General features: G+C 48.9%; 1 protein-coding gene across 1 annotated transcript in view; it reads left to right on the top strand.

The window, feature by feature from the left end:
* The first annotated feature begins 419 nt into the window (after window positions 1-419).
* Window positions 420-26,204, top strand: part of TNK1 (tyrosine kinase non receptor 1) — a 37,327-nt gene continuing 11,542 nt past the window's right edge. The window contains exons 1-10 of the mRNA XM_083706719.1: window positions 420-565; window positions 9,793-9,963; window positions 11,271-11,344; window positions 13,846-14,043; window positions 16,561-16,713; window positions 18,418-18,686; window positions 19,341-19,467; window positions 22,616-22,762; window positions 23,872-23,966; window positions 25,400-25,603. Coding sequence (XP_083562845.1) covers window positions 9,801-9,963; window positions 11,271-11,344; window positions 13,846-14,043; window positions 16,561-16,713; window positions 18,418-18,686; window positions 19,341-19,467; window positions 22,616-22,762; window positions 23,872-23,966; window positions 25,400-25,603 — 1,430 coding nt within the window. The 5' untranslated portion in view covers window positions 420-565; window positions 9,793-9,800. The remainder of the gene's footprint in view (window positions 566-9,792; window positions 9,964-11,270; window positions 11,345-13,845; window positions 14,044-16,560; window positions 16,714-18,417; window positions 18,687-19,340; window positions 19,468-22,615; window positions 22,763-23,871; window positions 23,967-25,399; window positions 25,604-26,204) is intronic.

The following is a 26,204-nucleotide window of genomic DNA, read 5'->3' as shown; positions in this document are numbered from 1 at the left end:
TACGGACCTTTGTTGGCAAGGTGATGTCTCTGCTTTTTAAGATGCTGTCTAGGTTTGCCATCGCCTTTCTCCCAAGAAGCAGGCGTCTTTTAATTTCGTGGCTGCTGTCACCATCTGCAGTGATCATGGAGCCCAAGAAAGTAAAATCTCTCACTGCCTCCATTTCTTCCCCTTCTATTTGCCAGGAGGTGATGGGCCCAGTGGCCATGATCTTCGTTCCACTGTACAATAGCTGTGTAAAGGAGCATTTTGGTTTCCCTGCGCATGTCCCGGTCCTCAAACACTCTGCACTTCCGTCGGGAGAAAGGCGCACTCGCAGGCCTTTTTGCTGAGCCTGTAATCTCACCCAGGGCCTGCCCACTCCAGGATGGAGGCTCCACCTGTTTCTGTCTGCTTCCTTCACACCTGTCCCGCCCCAGGTGAGCTCCCTCCGCCCCAGGGAGGAGCTTCCGACACCCAGCAGACTTGGGACAGCCAGGAGAAGCAGAAAGAAAGAAAGAAAGAACGGACGGAGGAAAGAAAGATCCGGAGAGGAGAGGAAATCGCCACAGGTTCCTTCATCCAGGTGAGTGCCCAAGGGGCGAGGGATTGTGGGGCAGCAGGTAAGATTGCCCCTTTCCTAATGGGGAAACCTTTGCCCCCTTACCTGTCTGACTCTCTTACGCCCCTCCCTTATCTCCGGTTGGTTCTGTCTATCACCTACTTTTTCTTCTTCCTCTTTTTCTCTTGATCTTTCTCTCCATCTCCACCCACGCCGAGTTCTGCACATTCATCTCCCTCCTCCTCCCTGGCTGACCCACTTTATATCAGCTTCCTCCTCGGAGATGGTTTCTTTGACCTTCTTTCCTCCTTATCTCTCTCTCTTAAATTCGAAAGGGACCCTCAGAGGTCATCCATCCCAACCCCACTTCAATGCAGGAATCTCAACACCCAGGAAATCCCCATTCCCAACTTTTTGCTCACCTGAACAGACGGCCGGCTTGCCCCCCGGGGAATAGGAGGAGGATCGTTAATAAGGAAAATTAATGTCTGGGTCTTAATGCAGGAGTTAGACTTCCTGGCATCACTCATGGGTTATTCCTGAGAGCGACACCCCAACTTTGAAGCACCCGGCCGCTGCAGGTTACAAGAGCCCATTTAAGTTGCTATATCATCATCATCCCAAACCCACACACCCCTGGAGACGAAATTTTCTGGGGCGATGGTTGCTCATGTTCCCATTTCACAGACGGAGGGAGGGAACTGAGGCAGGCAGGTAGCAGCATGCAGCAGGCAGGCCAGAATCATGTGTCATAAGCGCAGAGGAAGAGGCTGGTGGATCAGGCCGAGGGGGGAGGCCTGGTTAGCCCAGTATCCTGTTATCGTAGCAGCCAAGCAGACACACACAAGCAAAACATGAGAGCAACATCAGTGCTCTCCCCAGCATTCAGAGCTTAAAACCCAGCCATCACGGCTGGTAGCCATGGCTAGGCTCATCCTCTTTTAGAGAGCTACCCAAGTTGGCTCAACTGGTCTGTGCGTCTGGCTGTTAAGCAGAAGGCTGGTGGTTCGATCCCGCCCAGGGGACAGGATCCCATCATTGCACAGGGTTAGACTAGATGGCCGTTGGGGTCCCAACTCTGCAATTCGATGGTTCTGTGTTTCTAAGAGGGTGGCTGTCTCTTGAGGCAGCGTTTTGCACAGTTTCATAATAATAATAATTTATTATTTATACCCTGCCCATGTGGCTGGGTTTCCCCAGCCACTCTGGGCAGCTTCCAACAGAATATTAAAATACAATAACCTATTAAACATTAAAAGCTTCCCTAAACAGGGCTCCCTTCAGATTTCTTCTAAAAGTCATGTAGTTGTTTATTTCCTTGACATCTGCGGGGAGGGCGTTCCACAGGGTGGGAGCCACCACCGAGAAGGCCCTCTGCCTGGTTCCCTGTAACCTCACTTCTCGCAGGGAGGGAACCGCCAGAAGGCCCTCGGAGCTGGACCTCAGTGTCCGGGCTGGACGATGGGGGTGGAGTCGCTCCTTCAGGTCTACTGGGCCTTTGAGGCCATTTAGGGCTTTCAAGGTCAGCACCAACACTTTGAATTGTGCTCACAAACGTTTAACTTTGAGCAGTGTGAATATAAGGACTTTCTTCCGTGCGATCTGGATTTCCCAGCTTTCCTTGGACAAACCTGCTGGGTTCCAGTACAATGAGAGAGGGAGGAAAAAAAACCCTGCACGATTCTGGTGTGTCTCTGTGACATTCCCTGCAGGATCAGGCCCCTGGCCCATCCAGCATGTTCTTAACAGATCCTTCAGTTTGAAGCCAGCAGTCAGGATCCGTGCACCAGAGCCCTTTATTTAATTCAATCACAGGGATCTCTATAGACTCAAAGCACATTGCCACATGCCTCAAAGAATTCTGGGCAATGTAGTTTAACATCTCACAGAGTTACAGCGCCCAGCAACCCTTAGCAAACTACATTACCCAGAATTCTTTGAGGGTGAAAACTTTAAAGTTACAGCCTCATAATTTGTAACCTAAACTCCTGGGAACATTCCGTAGATTCCTGCATTTCAGGGGGTTGGGCTGGATGACCTTTGGGATCACTTCTAACTTTACAGTTCTGTGAAGATAATCCTACCGTTTGCCCAGATATTCCTTTGACTAAAGAAAGATGAGAGAGAGTTTGGTGCCGGCTCAAGCCTTGCCCTGCAATTCTTCAGCTCCCAGGACTGACGAATGCTTATTCCTTCGATTTAATTTGCATTGCGTTAGTGGGCAGAGCCTCAGACAATAGAAAGAATTAGCGTAACGTTTTGCTAACTGTTTGACGGATCTAATTAACAACGCTTTGGAAGGAAGAAGTCGGCTGTTTGCAAATGCGGTGGGTGGATAGAAAAGAAAGCGGGTGCATTTGCAAAACACTCCAGACCCGAAATTGCAGAACCGTGGAATTGTAGAGTCGGAAGGGGCACCCAGTGTTCATCTAGACCAACCCGCTGCAACGCAGGCATCGCAGCCGAGGAATCCCTGGCCCTCCAACCTCTGCTCAAAAACTTCCGGCGGAGGAGAGTCCAATGTCTTTAACCAAATGCAACCCCCTCCCCAACAAATAACACCCCACTGCCTTGCTTTAAAAGGGGGGGGGAGACTTCATACAATACGTGGCTAAACTATTGCACCTGCAAAAAGAAAGATCAGAGCATTTGGGTTTTTTTCATTTAGGGAGAACTTAGGTGAATAGCGTGAGAGAGTGAATAGAGAAAGGTCTCTCTCCCTTTCTCATAACATGACAAACCGCAGACACCTGAAGGTCTGGACAGATTCAGGACATATAAACGAACTACATCATTCAGTGCATGGTTAAACTGCGGAACTCCCTGCCACAGCAGGCAGGGATGGCCGCCAATTGGATGGCTTTAAAAGAGGACTGGAGAAATTCCTGGAGGAGGAGAGGGCTATTTATGGCTACTAGCTAGGATGGCTGTGACTCCACAGTTGAAGGCTGCAGTGTTTCAGTTGCTGGAAACTGCAGGAAGGGAGAGTGGGTCTTGAGTTCGAATCCTGCTTGTGGGTTTCCCTTTGGGGTACCTGGTTGGCCACTGCGACAACAGGAGGCTGGACTAGATGGGCCATCGGCTTGACCCAGCAGCTGGGCTCTTATGTTCTTATGCTGCTGCAAAATGAATGCGCTCCAATTTTCCTGCATTGCAGCCTTTTTATATACCGTATTTTTTGCTCTATAAGAGTCATTTTTCCCCTCCTAAAAAGTAAGGGGAAATGTGTTTGCGTCTTACGAAGCAAGTGCAGGCTGCGCAGCTATGCCAGAAGCCAGAACAGCAAGAGAGAGCACTGCTTTTACTGCGCAGCAATCCCTCTTGCTGTTCTGGAATTCAGAATACTTTTTTTTTGTTTTCCTCCTCCAAAAACTAGGTGTGTCTTGTGGTCTGGTGCGTCTTATAGAGCGAAAAATACAGTATATCAGGCATGTCCAACAGGTAGATCGCGGGGTGTTCCTGGTAGATCCTGGTTGATCTCTGGTCCCTCAGCGATCTCCTTACAAAAAAGCAAAAAACAATCTTTGTCTCACTAAAAAAAGCTCCACAACGTTGGGTAGATCACTGCCCGTTTTTTTACGACAGGCATAGGCAAACTCGGCCCACCAGATGTTTTGGGACTACAACTCCCATGATCCCTAGCTAACAGGACCAGCGGTCAGGGATGATGGGAACAGTAGTCCCAAAACATCTGCAGGGCTGAGTTTGCTTATGCCTGTTCTACGACAATGGGTAGATCACTGCCAGATTTTTTATACTGTGAGTAGATCACAGTCAATTGGGACATGGACGTCCCTGATATATATATTCATACATTGCCCATCTGTCTGGGTTTTTCCAGCCACTCTGGGCAGCTTCCAACACATATAAAAGCATAATAAAATGTCAAATGTTAAAAGCTTCCCTAAACAGGGCTGCCTTCAGATGTCTTCTAAAAGTCAGGTAGTTATTTCCTTGACTTCTGATGGGAGGGTGTTCCACAGGGCGGGTGCCACCACCGAGAAGGCCCTCTGCCTGGTTCCCTGTAGCTCTGCTTCTCACAAGGAACCAACCCCCAGAAGGCCCTCGGAGCTGGACCTCAGTGTCCGGGCTGGACAATGGGGGTGGAGACGCTCCTTCAGGTCTACTGGGTCTTTGAGGCCGTTTAGGGCTTGAAAGCTCAGCACCAACACTTTGAATTGTGCTCAGAAACGTCCTGGGAGCCAATGCAGATCTCTCAGGACCAGTGTTATGTGGTCTTGGCAGCTGCTCCCAGTCCCCAGTCTGGCTGCCACATTCTGGATTAGTTGCAGTTTCCGGGTCACCTTCCAAGGTAGCCCCACGTAGAGCGCATTGCAGTAGTCCAAGCGGGAGATAACCAGAGCATGCGCCACTCTGGTGAGACAGTCCGCAGGAAGGGAGGGTGTCATCCTGCGCACCAGATGGAGCTGGCAGACAGCTGCCCTGGACACAGAACTGACCTGCGCCTCCATGGACAGCGGTGAGTCCAGAATGACTCCCAGGCTGCAATTTAGGCTCATTCACACGATCATTTGGCCATTACGTTTCCCGGTCACCTTCAAAGGTAGCCCCACGTGGAGCACATGGCAGCAGTCCAAACGAATTGGGACGCCCCCTTTGCCAAGAATGCTTTCGAAACTAGGTAGTGATGAGGGTGAGAAGGGGACAAGAAAGCACCCCTTGGCCAGCTTTGGGCCACTTTTATTACAATAAGGCAGCTAAAATCAGTGAGAGGCAGTGTCATCTAGTGGTTAGAGTGTGGGACAGGGACCTAGCGGGAGAGCCACGTTCGAATCCCGACTTGGCCACGAAGCTGACTTCGGCCCTTCGCTGCCTCTCAGCCTAAACTACCTCACAAAGTTGTTGTTATGTAGGGGAGAAATCATGTATTCTGCCACGGGCTTCTTTGAGATAAAAGGTGTGATTTAAAAACGCAACCAATAAATAAATAAATGATAATGGGAACGGGGTCTGGGCAGCCTGCGGATCTCTGAAGTTTGAGAGAGGTTTTAGCTTTTTGTGACTTTTGGGCGGCCGGCTTACGCTGTGTCGGCCGCCGCGCATCTTGTCAATATTTGCTCACGGTTTGGACTTTGACGTTGCGGCACAGGGTGGGGCCACAGAGGTGCTCCGGACAGGAGCTGGTTCGGACAACAGCAGGAGGGGGTGGGACAAGGAAGAGGGTGGCTAGCAGCTCGGAGGAGAGGAAGAGTCTTTAGAAAGAACCCAGGAGTCCTGCGTCCCCAGAAGACTCTCCAACGCTTCCCCTCTGTACTTCAAAGCCCATTTTAAAAATAATAATTTTCGCTAGCACTGCTTGGTGCCTTTAAGACCCGGGCGGCAGGTGGATGTCCAACAGGTGTTGTTCCTCTACCACCACAACCTCAGCACAGAGGTGCAGAAATGCATTGCAGCGGGTTAGACTAGATGACCCCTAGATTCCCTTCCAGCTCTTTGATCTGTGATTAGAATGCTTCTTTGGCTGAATTTTCCCCTTTGAGGGAACTGGGAAGGGGATAATGCCCACTTTTGGGGGGAACGAGGTTAATTTTGGGGGTCTGTGGAGCTGATTCCATGCACCCCCTCATTTATTTATCGCATTTGGATCCTACTTTTCCCCTCGACCCGGAGAGCTCAAAGTGGCGTGTGTGCTTCTCCTGCCCTTCAAGCGATATCTACAACAACCCTGTCAGGTAGGTTCTAGGCTGAGAGAGGCCCCTGAGGTCCCAGCCAGCGAACTTCGTGAGGAGTGGGGGAGATTCGCACCCAGGTCTCTGCCAGTCCGACACCCTAACCCATGGATAGGCAAACTAAGGCCCGGGGGCTGGATCCGGCCCAATCGCCTTCTCAATCCGGCCCACGGACGGTCTGGGAATCAGCGTGTTTTTGTGTGTATTTCTAAAAAAAATTATTAGTTTTTTTAACATACCATTTCAGTAATTAATCATACTTTTACATCTTAATCAATTTTTTTTGACTTCCATCCGTCCTGTCTGAAAATTTTCCAGTCCAATCTCTTAGAAAGCTTTCCTTACTTTCCCTCTTACATTTCAAACTCTCTATTCTTTTTCTACTTTGTAACACTTCGTATATTTCTCCTTACAAAACTTCTTGTAGCCCTACTAGCGTACTTTGTTGGTTACAATGGCTCTTCAAATAATTCATATACTTCTTCCAGTCTTCTGTGAATCTCTGGTCCCGCAGGTTTTGAATCCTTCCTGTCATTTTGTCCAATTCTGCACAGTCCATTAATTTTGTCTGCCAAATCTGGGAATCAGCGTGTTTTTACATGAGCAGAATATGTCCTTTTATTTAAAATGCATCTCTGGGTTATTTGTGGGGGCTGCCTGGTGTTTTGACATGAGTAGAATGAGTGCTTTTATTTAAAATGAATCTCTGGGTTATTTGTGGGGCATAGGAATTCATTCTTTTTTTTTCTTTTGCAAAATATAGTCCGGCCCCCCACAAGGTCTGAGGGACAGTGGACCGGCCCCCTGCTGAAAAAGTTTGCTGACCCCTACACCTAACCTCTATGCTACTCCCTTCTCTTCTGCTGCCCCCCACTGCCCATTGCTAGGGACCCCTGGCTCCGATAGTAGTGGTGGTAATAATAATAATAATAATAATAATAATAATAATAATAATAATAATAATTTATTTATACCCCGCCCACCTGGCTGGGTTTCCCCAGCCACTCTGGGTGGCTTCCAACAAAACACCAAAATACAATAACCTATTAAACATTAAAAGCTTCCCTAAACAGGGCTGCCTTCAGATGTCTTCTAAAAGTTTGGTAGTTATTTTTCTCTTTGACATCTGATGGGAGGGTGTTCCACAGGGCGGGTGCCACCACCGAGAAGGCCCTCTGCCTGGTTCCCTGTAACTTGGCTTCTCGCAGGGAGGGAACCGCCAGAAGGCCCCTCAGCGCTGGACCTCAGTGTCCGGGCAGAACGATGGGGGTGGAGACGCTCCAACAATAGGTCTACTGGGCCTTTGAGGCCGTTTAGGGCTTTCAAGGTCAGCACCAACACTTTGAATTGTGCTCGGAAACGTACTGGGAGCCAGTGTAGGTCTTTCAAGAGCAGTGTTATATGGTCTCGGCGGCCGCTCCCATTCCCCAGTCTGGCTGCCACATTCTGGATTAACTGTAGTTTCCGGGTCACCTTCAAAGGTAGCCCCATGTAGAGCGCATTGCAGTAGTCCAAGCGGGAGATAACCAGAGCACGCACCACTCTGGCGAGACAGTCCGCGGGCAGATAGGGTCTCATCCTGCGTACCAAATGGAGCTGATAAACAGCTGCCCTGGACACAGATTTGACCTGCGCCTCCATGGACAGCGGTGAGTCCAAAATGACTCCCAGGCTGCGCACCTTGTCCTTCAGGGGCACAGTTACCCCATTCAGGACCAGGCAGTCCTCCACACCGGCCCACCTCCTGTCCCCCAAAAACAGTACTTCTGTCTTGTCAGGATTCAGCCTCAATCTGTTAGCCGCCATCCATAGGACTCAACTCCCTTGCCGCATTGCTTATTTTGGGATGTCTGAACCCGCTGACTCCTCACTTTCTTCTCCAATCCCTCAGGCTGACTCTGACTGTCTCGCCTGCAGATGAGCAAGGCTTTTCTGCCATTCCCGGCTGATCTGGAAACACCCAAGTTAGAAAAAGGAAAGGGAAACCCCCCCAGGGCGAGTCGAGCTTCCCAGGTTCACCCCTCGCCTGCAAGGAACCCAGGAGTCCGGGTGTCTCCCCAGCAGCCTGGGAGGTTGACCCCTCCTGTCTTGCCAGCTGAAATCCTCCCCAAGCAGAAACAGGTTTGGCCAGGTTGAACCGCTCTTGGCAGTTCAGATTCTCTTCCTTCTCTTCACACACGCCGGTAAAGAGGTCAGGCAGCCATCACACAGGTGCAGCTGGTCTTAGGGGCCCTGGGTCGCCGGGTCAGAGGGACCAGTGTTCGGGAACGCAGCCGGGCGGCAAGGGGAAATTTGGCAGGGAGGTGTCGCTTAGTGCAGGCCTAGGCAAACTCAGCCCTCCTGAAGTTTTGGGACTACTGTTCCCATCATCCCTGACCACTGGTCCTGTTAGCTAGGGATCATGGGAGTTGTAGTCTCAAAACATCTGGAGGGCCAAGTCTGCCTATGCCTGGCTTAGCGCTTGCTTCTACACCTGTTGAATTTCTGGCTGCCATTCACCCCGTGGTCGTAGGGCAGGCTTCCTCAAACTCGGCCCTCCAGGTGTTTTGAGACTACAATTCCCATCATCCTTGACCACTGGTCCTGTTAGCTAGGGATCATGGGAGTTGTAGTCCCAAAACATCTGGAGGGCCGAGTTTGAGGAAGCCTGTCCCAGGGGAAAGTGGCGTAGCCGCACAGAAAGGCCTTGTGGAGTTTGCAAAAACTGTTCATGAGAATAAGGATTTTATATTCTGGGATTCGTCAGATGCAATTCCTGTGTTTCCAGGGGGTTGGATTCGAATGATGTCTCTCTTGGAATCTGTAATCCAGCTCTGTAATTATTTGATTTCCACCCCAAAAGAATGAAGGTGGATATTGGCTGCGAGTTTGAATGGCGGCAGTCGGAATTTGCTTTCGATGCAGCTGACCTGAATCTTTAATCCATTCTGCCTAGGGAGGAGGAGTTAACCCAGTGACTCTTTACAGATCAATCAGCTGGATTTAGGCCACAGGCTGAGAGCAAACTCACTGCAGGAAATGATGACTCCAGTGAGTGAGTCAAGCTACGCCCAGTAGGAGGAGGCCCAAATGGATTTTTAAAAACCCAAGGTGACTGACCAGGAAAAAAGACCCTGTGATGAAGGCAAATTCCATGCCAGGAAAATAATTGAAAATTAATCTGCCGATATCGCAAGGGTGGTCGGACTTGAAATACTCTCTACCGTTCTCGTTGCCTCACACCAGAAAGGAGATTGTAGCGTTGGGAAAGGGTTTCATTCCTTCAGGCTTCCTCAGTTCCACCAGGCCGGGCCAGGAGGGCACCAGCCAGTCGATACAAGAACAACTGTCTAGAAATTAGCGTCTGCGTTTTGTTTTTCCTCTTCCCTCCCTGTACCTTTTTCCTTGTGTGCCGTGTCTCTTTTCAGACTGTCTTGTTTCGATTGCGCGTAAGCAGCTCTGAGAGCCTTTTTTGGGCACTAATCTTCTAAATAACCAAACAGTAGGGTACTTTTGCCCATCTTTAAATCGAGATTTTTATTTTTTTGCTAACCACCGGGTCCTGTTTAAAAAACCCACCAGGTGCTGTCATGGCGCCAGACGATGGGACCGACTGGCTGCTCCAGTTGCTGTCCGAAATCCAGCTGGAGCAGTTTTACGGCAAAATCCGCAACGAGCTCCACGTCACCCGTCCGGGACATTTCGATTACGTCAAGCCCGCGGATCTGGAACGCATTGGCATGGGGCGCCCAGGTAGTTCGTGTGTGATGGTGCAACAGAGTTTATTTTGGGGAGGGGGGCGTTTTGCTGAGGCTGCTTGGGGTGGTGATGTCACCGGGGGAAGTCCATGGTGATGTCATGGTGGTAGCACTTGGAGACGGAGGTTAATTGGGAGATGGGAATGAAGGTGGTCTGAACACCTCAGACAGTTCACGGGTAGGCAGACTAAGGCTTTGGGGGCTGGATCCGGCCCAATCGCCTTCTCAATCCGGCTCACGGATGGTCTGGGAATCAGCGTGTTTTTACATGACTAGTAGGTGTGCTTTTATTTTAAATGCATCTCTGGGTTATTTGTGGGGCATAGGAATTCGTTTATTTTTTTCACCCCTTCAAAATACAGTCTGCCCCCCCCCCCACAAGGTCTGGACCGGCCCCCTGCCGAAAAAGTTTGCTGACCCCTGGCTCGGAGTGTCTATGGTAGTTCTGGTTCGCCAGAAGCGGCTTAGTCATGCTGGCCACATGACCCGGAAGTTGTACGCCGGCTCCCTCGGCCAGTAAAGCGAGATGAGCGCCGCAACCCCAGAGTCGGCCACGACTGGACCTAATGGTCAGGGGTCCCTTTACCTTTTTAAGGTGCTACTGGACAATTTATATATATATATTTCGACAGCTACCTATCTGAATCTAGGAAAATCCAGTGACAACCAAAGAAACATTGAAGGATTTCAGTGTAGTACAGCATAGAATAGCATTCATTATTATTTATGAAATGCATTTCTCCGCTTTCCAATGGAACCAGGCAGGGTGGAAAAAAAATCAATGTTTTTTTAAAAAAATAAAAAAATCAGATTTTTTTTTATTTAAACAAAAAATCGTTTAACCACATCAGTTAACAAGCATGGATACATATGCTATAATGTTATTGTTTTAGTTAAATACGTTGTTTAAATTGTTATTAAGGAAATGATTGCTTTTCTCCTTCCAGTAAAGTACAGCAGAAAAGTTGTCCAAATATAAACAATAATTTCATCATTACCTGTCTTTGCATTTCTAACAGTATAACCAAATTAGTAATTTTTGATATAACTGTAAAAACTACTCTGAAAATTGATTATTCCCAAAAACAAAACCTTCCTCTGGTTGTCAATTTTAAGAGGGTCCCAGCAAGGTTGAACCTTTCTGTAAAATGATTTAAATCATGTCTTAGTGACTAGTGATATAAATTGATTTGATTTAAAATCAAATTCACCCTAGCATCAGTTAGGTCAAAAAAGCCAAATTGGTCCCAAGGGTCATAGTTTGCAATAATTTGAGATCAAGATTTCATCCCTCTCCTTTAGGACAGAGACGGTTGGAGGAAGCCTTGAAAAGGAGGAAACCTCAAGGCCAGCGCCCCATGTCCTGGGTCTATAAGGTGCGTACTTTCTGCCTCCCTCGAAGAAACACACAAATATTAGGGTCATGGTCGTAAAATCTGAAGTAAATAGAGTTACGGCCAGTCCAGGGACAAAGATGGCTGCCCCTCCTTCCTGGCAAAACAGGAAGTGTAATTCTCTGCACCACCACTTGAGGGCGCGAAGTGAGATTTGAATGGACATCGGTGTGTCCTTCTTCCTGAAATCTCCTGCCCTGCAAACCGCACATCCGCAGCTGGGTCTCATCGATTAAAAACAAGTTTCTGTTGTAAGGCGGACCTACCCAGTAGGGTGGTTCATAAAAAACATTTTTTTAAAAAAATGCCCGCTCCAAAGGTCTTATCTTACTACACTAGGGATTATATAGCTAAATCTGAAATTTCATGCATATCAGTTAATATCTTGACTCAACAATTTCAATCATTCCTTTAAAAAAAGCTCACTTCATCAAATCTGACCCTCTTTGAAAAAAAATGGGCACCCCTGTTTTAAACGTTGTGATTTTTATCTCAGTCCTGCTAGTGTCTTTAGATGTTTACAATGATGGTCTAAATACTGAATAAATTTACTCCATTCTCTTTTAAATGTTTGGTCGCTCTGGTTTCGGATTTTGCCCGTCGGTGTTGCCAGTTCCGCATAGTCCATCACTTTTGCCTGCCATTTGTGGCATTCCCAAAGCAAAGGAAGGATTAGACTCTGATTAATAACACACAGAGGCTTGACCGGCAAGACTCTTAGGAGGACTGTGTATTAAAATATTTCCTTTCCACCCCTCGGCCCAGGTCGTTTTATTCACGAAAGAACCTTTTACACAGTGTTTGTAAGAACCAATCAGAGCATTTCAAAAACCCCACGTGGGGGCAAAGTTAGGTCAGAAGAAATTCTTTTAACTACAAAGAAACTATTTCCTACTTGAGCAGGCATAGTAGTCCAGCGTAAATAAAATAGGAAGCAATGCTTTTAGGAAACCCAAGCGGTAAATGAGAGGAAGGATGGCAAGGAGATCTTTATCACCTTCCTGTTATTGCAGGAATTTATGTACAAGTTGGGGGAGGGGTTGCCCCTCCAGCAGATATCATGCACATGCAGCCCACTACCAAAACCAGCACAATCGCTTTTGTCGCTTTTGTGATTTGTCCCCACAAAACACTTCATCACTGTTTCTTCAAAGGGCCTTTGCTGCACGATACCAAATGTAAAAATTCACTGATCAATGTATCTCTGTACTGGCTCACTGGGAAAACCTCAGAAATTCATGTAGACAGGTGAGCTCAGCTCCTCAGCAGCCCCTCTGCCTGAGTGATAATCCCTGGCCTCCTGATACCTGGATGCCATTCCAGAAATAACAAACCCAGATACCCAGATGAAGACAAAAGGGTGTGATGGGAAACAGGGAAATGTAATTTTTTTGTTACACTTGATGGGTGTTTGGTGGAGGGCAAGGAGAACCATGGGGCAGGGTCCAGGATGCTCAGATTACGGCCACCAGACCTCCCCTTTCATGATGTATGAGTGATGTAGTTTGGGGGGGGTGTAACACAGGGATTAGCAGCTAATAAAAGTTTGGGTTCTCTTTTGTTCGGGGCTTCCACCTTGTTCCACCTGGTGGCAGGTGGGAGTCCTGTCTCGACAGTCTTCAATCAAGACCAAGCCTCCTGGCTGCTGTTTTGCTCTGGTATTCCTGGCTGCTGCCCTTGTTTTTTGTCCAAGGGAGCCCTCAGATTTCTCCGTTAACACTGTGAAACTATTTCCAGGCCCTAAGATTAACAAAACCAAGGATGGGTACATCAAAGAAACTGCCTATTGTCTTTATGTACTGAGGATGCCTGGTGAAGCAACTGGCCTGTGTTTTTAGAATGCTGATACGTTCCTGTCAGGGTAGAGAAAGCAAATGGCAGAAATGGAGAGGCTTGTGGGATTTAATCAGAAATTATTGTCAATGAATCGAACCCAGTCAACACCATGTTTTCATCGCAGACACAATGGCTTGATGCATATTTTATAATTCCCCATAGTAGAATCATAGAATCATAGAAGAGTTGGAAGAGACCCCAAGGGCCATCGAGTCCAACCCCCTGCCAAGCAGGAAACCCCATCAGAGCACTCCTGACATCTGGTTGTCAAGCCTCTGCTTAAAGACCTCCAAAGAAGGAGACTCCACCACACTCCTGGGCAGCAAATTCCACTGTCGAACAGCTCTTACTGTCAGGAAGTTCTTCCTAATGTTTAGGTGGAATCTTCTTTCTTGTAGTTTGGATCCATTGCTCCGTGTCCGCTTCTCTGGAGCAGCAGAAAACAACCTTTCTCCCTCCCTCCTCTCTGTGACATCCTTTTATATATTTGAACATGGCTATCATATCACCCCTTAACCTCCTCTTCTCCAGGCTAAACATGCCCAGCTCCCTAAGCCATTCCTCATCTGTTCCCCCACACTCTGGACATGGGCACTCCGACATCATTCTTCCGCCGTTGGTAATTCCCTTTCTTATTTCTGACATAGATGTTCACCGGGACGCGGATCCCAGAGAGCGACGAAGCCCCCAGCCCAGCCCAGCCCTGCCCGACCCCCCGGGCCGACGCCGACGCCTCTCTCAAATGCCTTATCAGCCAGTGGGACCTGCGGATCCGGGAGCGGCTGGGCGACGGCTGCTTTGGGGTCGTGCATCGCGCCGAGTGGAGCACACCCGGCGGGGGAGTGGTACGTTTTCATCCCCCCGACTCTAGTTCCTTTGCTTCTCTACCTGTTGGACAGCCGCCCTCTGGACCTGGGACGTTCCCAGTTGCATCTGAGCGTCGTTGCTGGGCTGTTTGCTTGTTTATTTCAGGGGTGGGGGAACCTGTCGAGGGCCGCATCCCATCTATTGGAGGCCGCTTTCAAGGAGTGGGCGGGGCCACAGCCCAAAGGGAGCGGGGCCACCCTTTCCCCCCCTCTCTTTCTTTCCCAACCTTTTCTCTTTTCTGCCCGCCACAAAAAAAAGGACAATTTAAGGTCGTCTAGCGTTACGTTTGGGACAAGGGTGGCGCTGTGGGTTAAACCACAGAGCCTAGGACTTGCCGATCAGAAGGTCGGCGGTTCGAATCCCCACGACGGGGTGAGCTCCCGTTGCTCGGTCCCTGCTCCTGCCAACCTAGCAGTTCGAAAGAACGTCAAAGTGCAAGTAGATAAATAGATACCACTCCAGTGGAAAGGTAAACGGCGTTTCTGTGCGCTGCTCTGGTTCGCCAGAAGCGGCTTAGTCCTGCTGGCCACATGACCCGGAAGCTCCCTCAGGCAATAAAGCGAGATGAGCGCCGCAACCCCAGAGTCGGCCACGACTGGACCTAACGGTCAGGGGTCCCTTTACCTTTACTAGAGTTACGTTATATCCTGCCCTTCCTCCAGAGGAAACCCCAAGCAAGCCCATTCCATCCTCGCGACAACCCTGTTGGGTAGGGATGCACAAGAGGTTGTGATTTGCCTGTGCGAGCTTCATGGCTGAGTAGGGATTTGAACCCAAGCCTGAGCCTGGCCGTGTTAAGCATCAGAGTTGCCAGATAGAAAGACCTTTGGCCTGACACAGCGTGGTCAGAATCCTTCCTTTTCTATCCACCCAATAGGGAAAGGTAAAGGGACCCCTGACCATTAGGTCCAGTCATGGCCGACTCTGGGGTTGCGGCCCTCATCTCGCTTTACTGGCCGAGGGAGCCCGTGTACAGATTCCGGGTCATGTGGCCAGCATGACGAAGCCGCTTCTGGAGAACCAGAGCAGGGCACGGAAATGCCATTTACCTTCCCGCCGGAGTGGTACCTATTTATCTACTTGCACTTTGACGTGCTTTTGAACTGCTAGGTTGGCAGGAGCAGGGACCGAGCAACGGGAGCTCACCCCGTCGTGGGGATTCGAACCGCCGACCTTCTGATCGGCAGGTCCTAGGCTCTGTGGTTTAACCCACAGCGCCACCCACGTCCCCCACTCAACGAATAGCTGTCAGTAATAGACAGCTTAGTGGAGCCTCCAGATCTAGTAGCAGTCTACCGTGCAATATCAGACCCTGGTCAAAAATGGCAGGAAAGAGCTGTAGGTGTCATGATACCATTGACAGCGGACTCTCCTCCTCTGTGAATCTGCCAAAACCTCTTTTAAAGGCACCCACGTTCATGGGCGTCACTGCCTCTTGTGGCAGGGAGTTCCACAGTTTATGCGCAAAGAAGGTCTTCCTTTTATCCACCCTGAATCTTTTCATTGGGTGTCCTAGGGTTACGAGAGAGGGAGGAAAACTTTCCCCTATCCTCTTGCCATGCATAATGCGGTAAATTTCCACTCTTTCACTTTTTGGTTGCCTTTTCTCAAACGCTTTCCAAATTCCAGAATATTGTTGCTGTTGTTATATTTATTAAATTCCTGTATGTGGTACCTTGGTTCTCAAACTTGATCCGTTCCAGAAGTCTGTTCCAAAACCAAAACATGTTCCAAAACCAAGGTGCACTTTCCCATAGAAAGTAACGCAAAGAGGATTAATCTGTTCCAGACTTTTAAAAACAACCCCTTAAAAAACAGCAATTTAACATGAATTTTACTATCAAAACAACCCTGTAAAAACAGCAATTTAACACAAATTTTACTATCTAATGAGATCATTGATCCATAAAATGAACGCAATAATGAATGTACTGTACTATAAAAGAAATAAGACAGTGTTGTAGATGATAAAAGTTTAATTTTTTCCCTTATCTGCACTAATGATAGTCATTGTTTGAATGGTTTTTTTTATTCATTTCCGCAGTCACACAATCAATCAATCAATCTATCTATCTATCAGTAGCTGAACTGGGTTCCACACAGTCACAAAAAAAAACAAATTAACCGAAAAAGCCTCAAAAACAAAAACACAAAATAAATAGCAAAAACAAAAGCGCCAAACTTAACCCAGAGGTCCGTTCGAATTCTGAAACGTTCAAAAACCAAGGCGCGGCTTCTGATTGGTGCTGGCGCCCCGGAAACAATAGCCGACAGCCGTATCGGACATTCGGCTTCCAAAAAACGTTCGAAATCCAGAACACTTACTTCCGGGTTTTCGGCGTTTGGGAACTAAGGTACCACTGTATCACCTTTCATCCGACGATCACAGGGGTGATTTACAATTCAAAAAAATCCTCTTGCAGGCAAGGTGACCAGAACTCTACTGCTTTCTACTGGGTGATTTTTTTATCTGACCCCTTTTCCTCCTTCCCCAGAAACCCGTCGCTGTCAAATCCCTGCGCTCCGACGTCTCCTGCGACCCGGGCGCCCTGATCGATTTCCTCAACGAGGTCAACGCCATGTGCTGCCTGAACCACCCAAACCTTCTGCGCCTCCATGGGGTGGTCCTAACTCAGCCCCTCAAGATGGTAAAGATTTGAGACTTCATGTTGTTGTTGTTTAGTCGTGTCCGCCTCTTCGTCACCCCCTGGACCAGAGCACGCCAGGCCCTCCTGTCTTCCACTGCCTCCTGCAGTTGGGTCAAACTCATGCTGGTAGCTTCAAGAACACTGTCCAACCATCTCGTCCTCATAGAATCATAGAATCCTAGAGTTGGAAGAGACCACAAGGGCCATCGAGTCCAACCCCCTGCCAAGCAGGAAACCCCATCAGAGCACTCCTGACATATGGTTGTCAAGCCTCTGCTTAAAGACCTCCAAAGAAGGAGACTCCACCACACTCCTGGGCAGCAAATTCCACTGTCAAACAGCTCTTACTGTCAGGAAGTTCTTCCTAATGTTTAGGTGGAATCTTCTTTCTTGTAGTTTGGATCCATTGCTCCGTGTCCGCTTCTCTGGAGCAGCAGAAAACAACCTTTCTCCCTCCTCTCTGTGACATCCTTTTATATATTTGAACATGGCTATCATATTACCCCTTAACCTCCTCTTCTCCAGGCTAAACATGCCCAGCTCCCTTAGCCGTTCCTCATAAGGCATCGTTTCCAGGCCTTTGACCATTTTGGTTGCCCTCCTCTGGACACGTTCCAGTTTGCCAGTGTCCTTCTTGAACTGTGGTGCCCAGAACTGGACACAGTACTCCAGGTGAGGTCTGACCAGAGCAGAATACAGTGGCACTATTACTTCCCTTGATCTAGATGCTATACTCCTATTGATGCAGCCCAGAATTGCATTGGCTTTTTTAGCTTCCGCGTCACACTGTTGGCTCATGTCAAGTTTGTGGTCAACCAAGACTCCTAGATCCTTTTCACATGTACTGCTCTCAAGCCAGGTGTCACCCATCTTGTATTTGTGCATCTCATTTTTTTTGCCCAAGTGCAATACTTTACATTTCTCCCTGTTAAAATTAATCTTGTTTGTTTTGGCCCAGTTCTCTAATCTGTCAAGGTCGTTTTGAAGTGTGATCCTGTCCTCTGGGGTGTTAGCCACCCCTCCCAGTTTGGTGTCATCTGTCGTCCCCTTCTCCTTGGGCCCTCCATCTTTCCCAACATCAGGGTCTTTTCCAGGGAGTCTTCTCTTCTTCTCATGAGGAGGCCAAAGTCTTGGAGCCTCAGCTTCAGGATCTGTCCTTCCAGTGAGCACTCAGGGCTAATTTCCTCCAGAATAGATCGGTTTGATCTTCTTGCAGTCCATGGGACTCTCCAGAGTCTCCTCCAGCACCAGAATTCAAAAGCATCCATTCTCCAGCGATCAGCCTTCTTTATGGTCCAGCTCCCACTTCCATACATAATAATATTTCTTTTATTTGTACCCCACCCATCTGGCTGGGTCTCCCCAGCCACTCTGGGCGGCTTCCAACAAAGATTAAAAATGCATTAAAATATCACACATATGAAAACTTCCCTGAACAGGGCTGCCTTCAGATACAAAGGACGTCACATGCAAAGGAAGTATCTCCCAGCCCAGGAGCAAACAGTGAGTTGTCAACTGGCTGGACCAAACATTCCCCTGCATGTCCACTCTAGGAAAACAAGGAATGTTGTACTTGACTGCTCCTTAGGTATCACATCCCACAGTTCCCGCGTTGCAGAGGGTTGGTCTAGATAGCTGCTGGAGGGCCCCTTCCAACGCGGTGGGCTCTTTTTAATCCAGCCCTGCCTCTCTGTCTCCCTGCAGGTGACGGAGCTGGCCGCCCTGGGTGCCCTCTATGACCGCCTCCGGCCCCCCTTCCCTCTCCACCAGCTCTGGAGCTACGCCCTGCAAGTCGCCCAAGGCATGTCGTACCTCGAATCCAAGCTCTTTGTCCACCGCGACCTGGCCGCTCGCAACATCCTCCTGGCCTCCGAGGAGACGGTCAAGATCGGCGACTTTGGGCTCATGAGGCCGCTGTCCAGCAAGAGCGATCGCTACATCATGTCTGCGCACCGGCGCATACCGTTCGCCTGGTAGGAATTTTTGAACCCATATATATATACCCACCCTGGGGCAAGGGGATACGAGCCACATTCCCACAACAGTTCTTTCTTTCAAAAATTATTATTATTATTATTATTATAATAAAATAATTTATTATTTGTACCCCGCCCATCTAGCTGGGTTTCCCCAGCCACTCTGGGCGGCTTCCACAGAAACCAAAAATACACTAAAATATCACAGATTAAAAACTTCCCTGAACAGGGCTGCCTTAAGATGTCTTCTGAATGTCAGGTAGTTATTTATCGCTTTGACATCTGATGGGAGGGCGTTCCACAGGGCAGGCGCCACCACCGAGAAGGCCATCTGCCTGGTTCCCTGTAACCTCACTTCTTGCAATGAGGGAACCGCCAGAAGGCCCTCGGAGCTGGACCTCCGTGTCTGGGCAGAACGATGGGGGTGGAGACGCTCCTTCAGGTCTACTGGGCCTTTGAGACCGTTTAGGGCTTTAAAGGTCAACACCAGCACTTTGAATTGTGCTCGGAAATTAAGATCTGAATAGAACGTTTTCAGAATGCAATTCGAACCCAGGTCCCAGTCCTCTGCTCTAACCACTGCACCGCGCTGCCTGCACTTTGCTATGGGGTGTTCTGATTGGCTCTCCCTCTCCTCCTCCGCCTCCTCAGGTGCGCCCCAGAGAGCCTGCGCATGGGGGTCTTCACCAGCGCCTCCGACGTGTGGATGTTCGGCGTCACCCTCTGGGAAATGTTCTCCTACTGCGAAGAACCTTGGATGGGATATTCTGGACGGCAGGTAATAATAATAATAATAATAATAATAATAATAATAATAATAATAATGGTTTTGGTTTAAGAACGGACTTCCAGAACGGATTAAATTTGTAAACTGAGGTACCACTGTACTGTTTTTAGAATTTTTTTCAGAATATTTTGATTTGTTTTAAAACATTTTTGCTTTTCTGTGGTATATCTATTTGCTGGTAAATCTTTTTTCCCCAAGCTCCTTGGGAAGGAACGTTGATAAATAATAATAATAGTAATAATAATAATAATAATAATAATAATAATAATAATAATAATAATAAATTTATTTATACTGTGCCCATCTGGCTGGGTTTCCCCAGCCACTCTGAGGAATACAATAACCTATTAAACACTAAAATACAATAACCTATTAAACATTAAAAGCTTCCTTAAACAGGGCTGCCTACAGATGTCTGGTAGTTGTTTTTCTCTTTGACATCTGGTGGGAAGGAGTTCCACAGGGCAGGCGCCACCACCGAGAAGGCCCTCTGCCTGGTTCCCTGTAACCTCACTTCTCGCAGTGAGGGAACCGCCAGAAGGCCCTCGGAGCTGGACCTCAGTGTCCTGGCATGCAGTGGAGACGCTCATTCAGGTCTACTGGGCCTTTGAGGCCGTTTGGGGCTTTCAAGGTCAGCAGCAACACTTTGAGTTGTGTTGTAACAATCTCTGCACACAAACTGCCTGGCCGGCAGCTTCTTGTGGGCATAAGCACAGAATAGTGGACACATGACCCGGAAGCTGTAAATTTTATTGTTTTTGTCCATAGTTTTTCCCATCTCTCAAAGTCAATGTTATGTCCCAAATCCTGAGCCCATTTTATCATAACACTTTTAACCTCCTCGTCAGAACCGGCCTCTTTTAACCCTCGAGAAACCGTGTCCCTCCTTAACCTCATTCTTCGCCTGTGACTCCCAGGCTTGTGCAGACAATCGGGGTCAGGAGATTATTGTGACCCCAGATGCCCTCTTGTGATTCAAGTCTCATTCATCTGTGAACTTTTGCAGTAGAGCCTCGGGGAAGACCCAGTTTCTTTAACCACACACCCTGTCACGCGCAACATATGCAATGTTATGATAAGTGCAATGGCCTAATTTACAGGGTGGGGTTTGATTCTTTCCATCGCCCTGAAAAAAGAAAGGACAGGAGGAATATAAACCGGCCACAGAAATGGAACAAAATTTGCATGTACGTTTTATTTCTTTATTGCACTTCTAGACCTCAGCAATAAAAGATTCTGTGAGAGGATTTGCCCCAGCAAATTATTTGTCAAAATTGTTGTTGTTGTTTAGTGGTTTAGTTGTGTCCGACTCTTCGTGACCCCCTGGACCAGAGCACGCCAGGCACTCCTGTCTTCCACTGCCTCCCGCAGTTTGGTCAAACTCATGCTGGTCCCTTCGAGAACACTGTCCCACCATCTCGTCCTCTGTTGTCCCCTTCTCCTTGGGCCCTCCATCTTTCCCAACATCAGGGTCTTTTCCAGGGAGTCTTCTCTTCTCTTCTCAGGAGGTGGCCAAAGTCTTGGAGCCTCAGCTTCAGGATCTGTCCTTCCAGTGAGCACTCAGGGCTGATTTCCTTCAGAATGGAGAGGTTGGATCTTCTTGCAGTCCATGGGACTCTCCAGAGTCTCCTCCAGCACCAGAACTCAAAAGCATCCATTCTTCAGCGATCAGCCTTCTTTATGGTCCAGCTCTCACTTCCATACATCACTACTGGGAAAACCAGAGCTTTAACTATACGGACCTTTGTCGGCAAGGTGGTGTCTCTGCTTTTTAAGATGCTGTCTTGTCCTGAGTGCTCACTGGAAGGACAGATCCTGAAGCGGAGGCTCCAAGACTTTGGCCACCTCATGAGAAGAGAAGACTCCCTGGAAAAGACCCCGATGTTGGGAAAGATGGAGGGCACAAGGAGAAGGGGATGACGGAGGACAAGATGGTTGGACAGTGTTCTTGAAGCTACCAGCATGAGTTTGACCAAACTGGGGGAGGCAGTGGAAGACAGGAGTGCCTGGTGTGCTCTGGTCCAGGGGGCCACGAAGAGGTGGACACGACTAAACAACAACAACAAAACGATGACACCTAACTCCTTCTTCACATGAGACATCTGTCTATGGATCCTTCGCCGCTACCATGAGTTAAAAGGGACCCCACGCGGTCATCTAGCCCAACCCCGTGCAATTCAGAAGGGTTCAAGTATTCTGAGCGGCTCCCAGATTTTCTTAACGGGAATCTAACGTCTGAGATTTTTAGTTGCCTGCACGATGAATTACCACAGCCTTTTCCCAACCTGGTGCCTGCCAGATGTTTGGGGCTCCACCTCCTATAAGCCAGCGCGCTGCCAGTTCTTATTTTGACTGGCAGAAGAGGGATATGCGCTGCTGCAAGATAACCGCTTCCGCATTCAGTGATGTGGACTGTGGTTTGCGAAAGATGCCGCTGAAACAAATCTGCAGGCTTCGTGACGTCAGAGGACTCTGAGACCGTGCATGTAGAAAATTGCTGATTTTTATAAATGTGTGCGACTGTAGCAAGACGGAGATCCAAATGTTTGTAATTTTAATTTTAAAGGGCAAGAAACAAGGCCGGTGGATGATCATGAAAGTGTAGATGGTTTGAATGCATCCCCAGAGATTAAAATCTATAGTATGCCCTATATCCAGTGGGTTTTTGTTCTGGGGGGACGCAGTAGTACGCATACCCCTAAACATTTTGTGAATCTTTGTACTTTTGTCCATTGACATTTCCCCTTTTTGAACTATAAAATGGTGATTTTCTTGAGTCAAAATGAGAGTACCCCTAAACATTTTTTAGGGAAAAAGTCACTAGCTATATCTATTGCCCAATGTTTCATACAGCCTTTGAGAAGCTCATCTTTTGTTTCCCAATCTAATAACAAATTGTACATTTTAGATAAAAGTTTTTTTCTTTATAATTTGTTTTAGAGTTCTTTACGATTTGACTGTGTGGTTTTTTTATGTTTTTATACCGTCGTTCCCTCTGTGAGATGTGAATATTATAATTTTCTGCTGCCTGGCTACGCAACATAACCTGAGTGCTTTAATGGAAGTTTTACGTCTGGTGCAAATGTAGAGAAACGGCGACCTAAATACTGTCGTTTCCCATCCATTCCTCCCCGACCAGATCATGATGAAGATTGACAGGGAAGGCCGGCGATTGGAACGCCCCGACGACTGCCCCCGAGAAATCCACGCCCTGGCGATGAAATGTTGGGCCCACAACCCAGAGGACAGACCCCGCTTCCGGGAGATTGTCAGCCTTCTCCAAGAGGTGAGAGAAGGGAAACCGTCGGCGGCTGGGCTCACCTGGGTGCGATTTTCTCCCGTAAAAAATAAGGCTTTAATAATAATAATAATAATAATAATAATAATAATTTTTTTATACCCCGCCCTTCCCGGTTCAGAAAGCCGGGCTCAGGGCGGCTCGCAACAAATTTAAAACACTTAATTGATGCAACAAAAAACAGCATAAAATACAGTATAAAATGTGAATAATAATAAATTCAGAATTCAAAAATCAACTTGGGGGGAAGTCCATCCGATAAACATTAGATGATCACCAGAGCTAGCTGGCTAAATTAGTGCTATTTGGGCCAGCGAGGAGACCAGCTGTGGGATCCCAGAGCAGGTGATCTTCATAAAAGGGGAGGGGGAGGGAAGGAAGAGGAATAAAAGATCAGGCTAAATTGAAAGCCAGGTGGAATAGCTCTGTCTTACAGGCCCTGCGGAAGGAAGTTAAATCCTGCAGGGCCCTGGTCTAATGCCACAGCATTCCACTAGGTCGGAGCCATCACTGAAAAGGCCCTGGCCCTGGGGGAGGATAATCTGACTTCGTCAGGGCCCTCTAAACTATGATTATTCATGGACCTTAAGGTCCTCTGCGGGGCAGACCAGGAGAGGCAGTCCCGTAAATACAAGGACCTTAAGCCACAAAGGGCTTTAAAGGTCAAGACCAGCACTTTAAACCTGACCCTGTACTCCACTGGGAGCCAGTGTGGCTGGAAAATCACTGGGTGAATATGCTCCCATGGCAGGGACCCCGTGAGGAGCCTCGCTGCAGCATTCTGCACCCGCTGGAGTTTCTGGGACAGCTTCAAGGGCAGGCCCACGTAGAGCGAATTACAGTAGCCAAGCCTGGAGGTGACTGTTGCATGGGTCCCAAAATGGGCAGCAGCCCCCCCTGGGGCCGTGGGATTACCTGGCTGGGGAAGGGCCCTAAGAGGCAAGGGGGTGGCACGTGGCAGAGCATCTGAATCTCAGGGTTGTGGGTTCGAGCCTTGTGCTTGGCAAAAGATTCCTGCATTTCAGGGGGTTGGGCTAGATGACCCTCAGGGTCCCCTGGGCATCGTCTCCACCGTCCTGTCTCTCCCTCCAACGCAGCTCCGTCCCAAGGAAGTGAAGGCGTCCCAGGATCTGAACGAACCCGGCTGGCTGCGTCTGGAGGCAAACGATGGCATCACGGTGATCGAAGGCAGGTGAGTCCAGGACGCCTGGGTCCCCTTCGGAAGCGGGGCGTTGGGGCCCGAGGAAACCCTTTTCTAAAGACTCCTTGCTGCGACCACGGCAGTTCCCTCCTTGTGTCGTGACCTAGCTTTGGTGTTGTTGATTTTTCAAGTATCTAGTCCTCAGTCTGTACCTCCCTCTGGCAGTTATCTGCCTTCGTTGATCCTTTCGTTCTCCGTATAAGCTTTATTGCTAATGGCTTCTCCCTCCCTCCCTCCTTTCCTCCCTTCTCCCCATCTCTCCCTTCCTTTCTTTCTTTCTTTCTTTCTTTCTTTCTTTCTTTCTTTCTTTCTCTCTCTCTCTTTCTCCATCCATCCATCAAGAGAGGCTACTGTATTATGTTTGACGTTTAATGTTTGATGTTTAATCGTGTTTTTAATATTCTGTTTGGAGCCACCCAGAGTGGCTGGAGAAGCCCAGCCAGATGGGAGGGGTATAAATAATAAATTATTATTATTATTATTATTATTATTATTATTATTATTATTATTATTATTACCCCGGTCTTCTGGCTGGGTTTCCCCAGCCACTCTGGGCAGCTTCTAACAGGATATTAAAATACAATAATCTATTAAACATCAAAAGCTTCCCTGAACAGGGCTGCCTTCAGATGTCTTCTAAATGTCTGGTAGTTGTTTATCTCTTTGACATCTGATGGGAGGGTGTTCCACAGGGCGGGTGCCACTACCGAGAAGGCCCTCTGCCTGGTTCCCTGTAACCTCACTTCTCACAATGAGGGAACCGCCAGAAGGCCCTCGGCGCAGGATCTCAGTGTCCGGGCTGAACGATGGGGGTGGAGACGCTCCTTCAGGTCTACTGGGCCTTTGAGGCCATTTGGGGCTTTCAAGGTCAGCACCAACACTTTGAATTGTGCTCAGAAACGTACTGGGAGCCAGTGTAGGTGTTTCCAGACCGGTGTTATATGGTCCCGGCAGCCGCTCCCAGTCCCCAGTCTGGCTGCCGCATTCTGGATTAGTTGTAGTTTCCGGATCACCTTCAAAGGTAGCCCCACGTAAAGCGCATGGCAGTAGTCCAAGCAAGAGATAACCAGAGCATGCACCACTCTGGAGAGACAGACTGCGGGCAGGGAGGGTCTCATCCTGCGCACCAGATGGAGCTGGGAGACAGCTGCCCTGGACACAGAACTGACGTGCGCTATGGTCTCCCTTCACTGTCGGAGCCAGTGCTGCTACCGAAAGCCAGTTGCTGGAAACCGCAGGAGAGGAGAGTGGCTCTTGAGTTCGAATCCTGCTTGTGGATTTCCCATTGGGCCACTGTGAGAAAAGGAGACTAGGTTTGATAGGCCATTGGCCTGATCCTGCGGACTCATGTTCTGCGGTGGTTGGTGAAGCGTCGGGTGGGGCAGGGATTGATCTCTCTCACCCACACCCTCTCTCTCTTCCAGCCCCGATTCCTCGACGTGGCGAGGCCAGAACAGGCGGACCCTGAGGGTGGGGATCTTCCCGTCGTCCATAGCAAAGCCGGAGGACGAAGCGCCCCCTGCTGGCACGCCGCAGATCAGCCTCCCGATCCGCAGCTCCTTCGTGCACCTAGGACACGGGGACATCGACCCCGAGCGCGGATGGGGCGCTCCGGACCGGATAGAGGAGTACGTCGTCATCGGGATGGGGGTGGGAATGGAGAACGGTCTTCTTTAGTGTAAGGTTACCAGACGTCCCCGTTTCCTGGGGACAGTCCCCAGATTTACAAAACAGTCCCCTGACAAATGGGGACGCGGGTGGCGCTGTGGGTTAAACCACAGAGCCTAGGGCTTGCCGATCAGAAGGTCGGCGGTTCGAATCCCCATGACAGGGTGAGCTCCCGTTGCTCGGTCCCTGCTCCTGCCAACCTAGCAGTTCGAAAGCACGTCAAAGTGCAAGTAGATAAATAGGTACCACTCCGGCGGGAAGGTAAACGGCGTTTCCGTGCGCTGCTCTGGTTTGCCAGAAGCGGCTTAGTCCTGCTGGCCACATGACCCAGAAGCTGGACGCTGGCTCCCTCGGCCAATAAAGTGAGATGAGCGCCGCAACCCCAGAGTCGGCCACGACTGGACCTAATGGTCAGGGGTCCCTTTACCTTTACTCCTGACAAAATCAATTGAAGTTGAAAAGTGTCCCCGGATTCATTGAAAAAAATCTGGTAACCTTACTCTAGCGCACATGTGTGCTTGCAGGTAAAAAGGTCAGGGACCCCTGGACGGTTAAGTCCAG

This window comes from Podarcis gaigeae (assembly GCF_964106915.1).
Source record: "Podarcis gaigeae genome assembly, chromosome: 13".
Taxonomy (NCBI): Eukaryota; Metazoa; Chordata; class Lepidosauria; order Squamata; family Lacertidae; genus Podarcis; species Podarcis gaigeae.
This window is presented reverse-complemented; position numbering and strand designations above follow the sequence as displayed.